Genomic DNA, 8,267 nt, shown 5'->3' with positions numbered 1-8,267 from the left:
TAGGTTGGGCGTTCGACTTTGGCTCAGGTCATGATCTCACCATTCCTGAGTTTGAGCCCTACTGTACTGAAACTCAGAGCCTGGAGTCTGTTTTGGATTCTGTGTCTCCCTCTCTTTCTGCCCCACCCCACCAGTATTCTGTCTCTCTCTCTCTCAAAAATAAATAAACATTAAAACATTTTTTTTTCAAATAAATAAATAAATAAATAAAAGAAAAAGAAATGCACACATTGCAACAAGTATGTTTGGTGGGTCTTGCTTTCTCAAGTGGAAGTCTTGCCACTTTGTCTTCATATATGTGTGTAAAACTAAGAAGTAAATAAAGTCAAAACTGTGTAGTATATAGTACATTTGCATCAGTAGACTTCTAATTCCTTCACAACAGAAGTTGGAATTATTGTCAGCATAAACTTACCCATTGCTGGCAATGTGCATGATTTCGTATGTCAACATAAAACAATAAACAAAAGAAAATCAATAGGATACTTGCAAAGAAAAAATCACAACATTGTAAAACTCATTCGGATCTCTATTTGTGAAGCAACTACACAATCATTTGCTTATAAGTTTCCAGTTCAACATTTTCAAATCTATATCTGAAAATTAAATTACTTAAATCATTTAAAAGTCATCAAGGCAGCCAAACAGTTCAATAATTCAAGGTGTGTTTTTCATTTCTGTGTTTGACTTTAGTTGCTTCTTTTGGACCATTCTGTTGAAAATATGGCTTTAATGCTGTTAACTAAAGATCTCAAGGTACAACTATGTTGGCAGTGAGGGCTGACAGAGCGAGCACCACAGGTTGGGTACTTATTACACCTGAACATTAAAACAATTGGTTCAGCTACTTGGTTGACATGTGCAGGGCAAATAACTGGTTGGATTTCTTCCTTAAGCAGCTGATTTTGCATTGCATTAACAGAATGCTAGATTCTCTATTGTTTCAATGATAGGGATTTGAAGTACGATTCCTCAGTTGCTTTTCTTTCTTTCCTTTTTTTTTTTTTTTTTTTTTTAAGTTTATTTATTTATTTTGAGAGAGAGAGAGTGTGAGGGAGGGGCAGAGAGAGAGGGAGAGATAGAGAATTCCACGAAGGCTCTGCACTGTCAGCGCAGAGCCCGACTGGGGCTTAAACTCACAAACCATGAGATCATGACCTGAGCTGAAATCAAGAGTCAGATGCTTAACAGACTGAACCATCCAGATGCCTCTCCTCAGTTGCTTTCTTATTTTGGTCACTTTACCTAGTATATATTTTCCATATGTTGGTCAAGTTCTATATATATATTGTTTTGTTTTTCACAGAGGTGAGAATTCACAACTTTCATGTAACAAAAGGAAAAGCACACAAAGACTTGTCTTAATTATGTATTTGAATACATAATTTTTTTGGAATGTGTTTGGTGGGTATAGAGAGAGTGTGTTGTAACCAAGAATAACATTTTATTATCAGATTTATATTGCAAACACATGGTCTTGTAACTAAGGGAAATACACTGTAACTGTATTCTGTACATTTTTGTATTTTAAGGTATATCATTTAGCTTTAATTTGATTTTCCACAGTGGAAATGTCTAAGTAAAATTTAGTCATTAAATTTGTGGGTTTTTTAATTCAAAAATTTTAAAAACATTTTTCATTAAAAAAAGTTATAAACAAGGGTGCCTGGGTGGCTCAGTAGATTAAGCATTTGACTTCTGCTCAGGTCATGATCTCACGGTTTGTGAGTTCAAGCCCCACAACAGGCTCCATGCTGGTGGCATGGAGCTTGCTTGGGATTCTCTCTCTCTGCCCCTCCCCGATTCATACTTGCTCTTTCTCTCAAAAGTAAATAAATAAACTTAAAAATAAATTACACTGGGGCACCTGGGTAGCTCAGTCAGTTAAATATCCCACTTCAGCTCAGGTCATGGAATCTCGCGGTTTGTGAGTTTGAGCCCCACGTCAGGTTCTGTGCTGACAGCTCAGCCTGGATCCTGCTTCAGATTCTGTGTCTCCCTCTCTCTCTGCCCTTCCCTGGCTCAGGCTCTGTCTCTCTCTCTCTCTCTCTCTCTCAAAAATAAATAAATACTAAGACATTTTTTAAAAATTAAAAAAAAAAAACACACTAGAAAGTTGAAAGTAATATGATAGTATAACTTTTACCTAGATCCATAAATTGTTAGCATTTTGCTACGTATACTTTATTAACTTACATTTATCTATCATCTATCTCTCTATGTAATTTGATCTGCTGAATCACTTGAAAGTAATATGACATTGTAACACCTCACTCATGAGTACTTAAGCATTTATCTTCTACAAATAAGGATATTCTCTTATATAATCACAGTCCCATTGACAGACCTGTGATGATTAACAATAATTCAATAAATATCTAATAATTGAGTTTGTGTTTTGACAGATGGGATTTGAAGCCTTTTGAAATGTAGGTAGTGCTTCCTTGTCTTCTAAGATGGTATTTCACCATCATTCTTTTTGTGCTGCCCTTATGGGCAGCCTTATCATCTTGTTCATGCTTGTAGGGCAAATGTGACTGCTATAGGGTACCACAGATGTGAGGTAGTAAGCTTTGTCATTTGGTGCTTTTCCTGGGAAGCTGGAACTGGAAACTCCATAAGGGGATCTTAGTTACTATACAATGTATATAGCTAGTCCTCACTCATGTGAGCCACTCATGTGGAAAAGTACTGTTCAAAATCTTGACAATTGATTGCATAATAGGAATCATTGTGATATGTATATAAATCTTTGGGAAATTATACTGCAGTCTAACTTATGTAATAATACTATTGATTTTCCATGTTTGTTTAGTAAATCTTTGTGAAACCAAACCAAACCAAAGATCTCCCTTAACCCACCCAGAGCATATGAGGTATCTAATCGGTCAAGGAATGGGACATAAAGCAAACCAGAACACATGAAGAAAATAGGTGATGGTTATCTTTGGCACCTCCAATTTTGTGTTTTCCCCTAATTCCAAGTGCCCTTAAAAATCATGGGACTACAACAAATACTATTTAGAAGCATGTGTCTTCATCACACAGACTGGCTTGTCTTTAAAAAGTAGTCTCTCATTCAGTCATTCATTCATATTTTTCACTATCACGTTCTGAGTAACTCTTATGGGCTATTTATTATGCTTGGTAGCCTTCATCTGATTCTGAAATTAACATTTCTCAGGGAACTTTTACTTTGGGCAAGAGCCAACTAATTTCCTCCACATAATGGTGTTAATATCTAGAAACAAACCTATTATATTATATTCCCAGAGCTGTTTACTTTAAATTTTGAAATAGAGATTTAAGAAATAAATCAGTAATGGTGATGTTTCAGGAATCAGCCACAATAAAAATGCTTTAATACAAATTTTAAAGTACCTTATTGAGACGACGTTGACAAAGAAAAAGCTGTATCTATTTAATGTGTAAATGTGATGAGTTTGGAGATAAGTATACATCTGTGAGACCACCATAACAATCTATGACATAAACATGTCCATCTCCTTCAAAAGTTTCCTCCCACCCTCTTTATTTATTATTGTGACTTTTTGTGTGTGATAAGAACATGTAAGATCTACCCTCTTAGTCACTTTTAAGGATACAATACAGAATTACTAACTATAGTCACCATGAAATATGGTAGATCTCTAGGACTTATTCATTTTGTGTAGCTGATTTTGTACTCTTTAATCCATTAACTAATCCTAATCCATTAACTACCTAATCCATTAACTACCCTAATCCATTAACTAATACCTCCCTGTTTTCTCCTTCTCTCAACTTCTGGCAGCCATTTTCTGGTCTCTGCTTTTATGAGTTTGACCATTTTAGGTTCCTCATATAAGTGTTATCATGTAGTATTTTTCCTTCTGTGTCTGGATTATTTCACTTAGCATATAGTCCACTAAGTTCATCCATGTTTTTGCAAATGGCAGGATTTCCTCTTTTTATTAGGGCTGAGTAATATTCTATTACATATGTGTGTATATATATATATATATATATATATATATATATATATATATATGAGACATTTTTTAATCCATTAATCTGTCAATGGACTCCTAGGTTGCCACCATGTCTTGCTACTGTGAATAATGTGACAATGAATATTGGAGTGCAGATATTTCTTCAAGAGGAAACTTCTTCAGCAAGGAAAGTCCTTCACCATCAGCCAGGCCAGAGATTCTTGGTAGGCTGGTTGGTGGGGACCATGAGCAGGCTGGCTGATGGGGTATGTGGGCTGGCCTTGTGCTTTGTGCTGGAGTTCACAGGCAGGCAGGTAGTGCTGGGGTATGTGGCAGGTAAATCTGGGGCTGGCATCCATGGGTATGCTTGCTGTCTCTTTTCCCCATGGGAGAATTTGTGGGTCAAGGATATCTTTTTTTGTGCTTTACTATGCTGAGTTGTGAGAGGGTTGATACGGGTAAAGGTATTTCTTACCCTTTCAAATGTGTTTCTCATTTCTGTATTCCACTAGGGTGCTATAATGTCTCACCTGGATTCCAGATCTTTCATAAAGGTATTTTCATCCATAGATGGTTGTTAAATCATTGTTTCTTGGGGTGATAAGGGCTGGGACCTCCTATTCTGTCATCTTACTGATATCACTCCTTAATGTTATTTTTAAAAGATTGTTCTGAGAATCTCTAAATAATGTTAAAGAAGAAACTTAACTGTGAAATTAAATCGTAGCATTGACTTTTTTCACAATGCTTGTCTCTTTGCAAGGTATTGCCTTGATTCAAGGTTGGGATTCTCTCTATATAGTTCATGGAATTTTTGGATCTAGTTAGTTGGACTATGTTTGTTGGTAGCCAAGAGAAAGGGAATTCCTTTGTATGTGCTGTCTCTGAAATGATACAACACAAGCCTCACCCCTGGCTACTGTGAACCCTTACTTGGGTTCTCTTGCTTTGTTCTGGGGGCAACGGGGTGATCTCAGAATGAGCATTGGGAGCCTCCATGCATAATATTGCTATATCTAGAGAGTGAAAGAGGAATAATATAAGATATTATCTCCTATACTCTGAACCCAAATAACTATACGAAATATCTAGATATTACATGCAATTTATTGTTTTACATTGCTAGTGTTGCATCCATCATAAATGTTAACACCCAATATATGATTTTCTACTTCTCCCTTAAAACAGTATTCTTAATGTTGACTTCACGAGCTGAAGAGTCTTATTACTTACTGGGTCTGAAAATATTGTTGCCACAGAACAGTGTACTACCAACTGAGAATTCAGGTAATTAGGTTTTGTTCCTTATGTGGGCTGGGAGGCATTAATTGTTCAGTTAGTGAATGACAACATGATAGATTCCTCAGTCTTTACTGATGAAGTAAATGAAATAGTGTTCAATTAGAACAGCCAGAGCCCGGAAGGGCCTCCAGTGTGAGGCAAGAATATTGAACAGTTTTATTGAGACTCAGATGACGTTTAGAATATCAGGCCACTACAGGGATATATGCACAAGTTTCAAAGTATGAGGAGAAAGTTTAGATAACCATGTGGGGGCCTTAAAGCCTGCAATAATGGCAGAGTTAGGAATAGTGACTATGTAAATTACTGGATATATGATTTTTAGGATTAGCATGGTGATATAACCAGACCATTGTCTTATCACCTACGAGTACAGCTTTTCATGACCCATTATAGTCATAGCATTGCCCACAAAGCCCACCTAACACATCACTGGACATCATGGTGTAGGCTATCAGTTTTTGAAAATGTATTACTACTTTGTGAATGTATTTTAAAGTTTAATTACAGCATGATGCCATTAAATAAAATGAAGGAAATTTAAAGTTAGAATAATCCAGAACAATCTAATTCCACAGCCAGTTTCTAATTCCTTGGTGTCTTATTGTCCTCCTATCCTCTAATGGTTTCTTACACTTCACCTTGGCCCCTTTTCTCAAGATTGTGCTTTTTATCATTGTCAATACCTTTATAATTTTATCGTTTTAATTTTATCATTATCAATACCTTTATAATTCCTTGTGTGCATGTGGGCATGCTCACACACATACACATGCACAACCAATGATCTCATTTACACCTTATTGAAAACAAATGGAAGCAGGCAAATGGAAACTCACTTCTTGCACTCTTGACCTTCTCTCTTAGACATAGAAGTGACAAAGTATCCCTACTCTTACCTAAGTCCTTGTACTCTAGACTTAATCCTACCTCAGTTTCTCAAGTAATTCACTCCTGCAATCTTCTTTTCCACCTTCTTCTCATGTCAGGAAACTTCTTTTCAAATGTACCATCTAAACCACATAAAATCATTATAGCTCCAGAAAAGACTATAATAAAAAATAGGACCATGGCTTATTTAAAATATCAATGGCAAAATGACGGCCAAGATGTTAACTTTTAAATACATGAATGTGGATTGTGGGACTTTAGTGAAAAGATATTCACATAGAATAAGATCTAGGTGCTGGAGTAAGTAAGAGGCACTGAGAGACTTTTGGTGGATCTTCTTGTTTTCCAGAGAGAACACTTCTGTATATGGCAATGAAAAACTACAGTGCTATCAGTGAGTTCATTCTCCTTGGACTATCTATTGACCCCAATATTCAGGCCATACTCTTTGTGCTGTTCTTTCTGATTTATCTCTTCACTCTGATGGGAAATTTCTTGATGCTGCTGGTGATTAGGGCTGATTCTCACCTCCACATGCCCATGTACTTCTTTTTGAGACAACTGTCCTTCCTGGACCTCTGCCACTCATCTGTCACAGTCCCCAAGATGCTGGAGAATCTACTTTCTGAAAGAAAAACCATCTTTGTAGAGAGCTGCCTGGCTCAGGCCTTCTTTGTGTTTGCCACCGGGGGCACGGAGGCCTGTCTGCTGGCTGTGATGGCCTATGACCGCTATGTAGCCATCAGCTCCCCTCTGCTCTATGGCCAGGTGATGAGCAACCAGCTCTGTGTTGGGATGGTGTGGGGTTCCTGGGGCCTGGCCTTTGTTGATGCTCTCATTAATATCCTCTTGGCTGTCAATTTAGACTATTGCGAGGACCAGACTCTTCCCCACTTCAGCTGTGAGCTGTCTTCTCTCTTCCCTCTGTCTTGTTCTGATACCTCGACCAACTTCACACTCCTGCTGTGCTCCTCTGTCTTGCATTTCTTTGGAACCTTCATTATGATTGTGTTTTCCTATGTTCGCATTGTCTCCACCATCCTGAGCATCAGCTCCACCTCAGGCAGAAGCAAGGCCTTCTCTACTTGCTCTTCTCACCTCACTACTGTGATCTTGTTCTATGGCTCAGGTTTCCTCAGCTATCTCTTGCCAACTTCAGGCTCCCGTCTGGAGATGGTGCTCTCCTTGCAGTACAGCGTGGTCACTCCCATGCTGAACCCCCTTGTCTACAGCCTGCAGAACAAAGAGGTGAAGGCAGCTATGGGAAGAATGTTCAGAAAATATTTTCATTCTCTCATGTAGTAGAAGATTATGACTAAAGGGAGACTGAACTATTATGCTGCATGATCAGATAATGGATTTTAAGGAGGGTTTCTTGATTGTCCATGATGCTACATGCTATAGGGAATACAGTGGCATTTATTTCCTTGAAAATGCTTGTGAAGAGGACAGAAAACTGTTATCTCAGGATGACTCAGGTTCAGTCTTATTCAGGAAAGGAGAAATGAATCAGTCTTCTTTTTGAGGGGTCATTTTATAAAAATGTTGATTTATTTTTCATTTCTATGTGGACATCTATTGCTATTGGTTAATCATTACTCTTTCACACTTCTTTAAATGATTACACCCAAATCCTCAGGAAGACTAGTTTTCTCAAATTGATATGGGTCTGTAAAGTGGGGTGATCCTATAATCTAGAATAGGCTAACTTTTCTACCCCTTTCTCCTGGCAGTGCATTGAGGCAAGGAGTAAAACCAAGACCCAAGTGAAGTTATTTAGAATCTAACTCTAGGAAATTCAAGTACTTAGCAGGAATAAACAACAAGAAAAGACAGCATTTGGAAGAGTCAATCTGACTATAGTGCCTAAAGAGTCCATGAAATCTGGCTCCCTTAGCAGTTGTCCTTCCTGAAGTCATATTTTAAACAAATATAGTGACAATAGCTAATTCATTACATTTCTTTCTTTCTTTTTTTTTTAGTTTATTTATTTATTTTGTGAGAGAGAGCAGAGCATTTGTGAATGTGGGAGGGGCAGAGAGAGAGAGAGAGAGAGAGAGAGAATCCCAAGCTGGCTCCATGCTCTCAGCATGCAGGGCTTGA

At 37.6% G+C, this 8,267-nt stretch overlaps 1 protein-coding gene across 1 annotated transcript; it reads left to right on the top strand.

The window, feature by feature from the left end:
• The first annotated feature begins 6,479 nt into the window (after positions 1–6,479).
• LOC123590900 (olfactory receptor 8S1-like) lies at positions 6,480–7,466 on the top strand. Its single transcript, XM_045464528.1, has one exon. The coding sequence runs from the start codon at positions 6,531–6,533 to the stop codon at positions 7,464–7,466; it is 936 nt and encodes a 311-aa protein (XP_045320484.1). The 5' UTR covers positions 6,480–6,530.
• Positions 7,467–8,267: the final 801 nt, after the last annotated feature.

The sequence above is a fragment of the Leopardus geoffroyi genome, chromosome B4 (genome assembly GCF_018350155.1).
Source record: "Leopardus geoffroyi isolate Oge1 chromosome B4, O.geoffroyi_Oge1_pat1.0, whole genome shotgun sequence".
Lineage (NCBI taxonomy): Eukaryota > Metazoa > Chordata > Mammalia > Carnivora > Felidae > Leopardus > Leopardus geoffroyi.
The sequence above is the reverse complement of the archived record's forward strand: the minus strand, read 5'-3'. Positions and strand labels throughout refer to the sequence as shown.

Excerpts from the sequence above, each read along its gene's own strand:
- LOC123590900 (XM_045464528.1), top strand. The coding sequence starts at position 6,531 with ATGGCAATGAAAAACTACAGTGCTATCAGTGAGTTCATTCTCCTTGGA.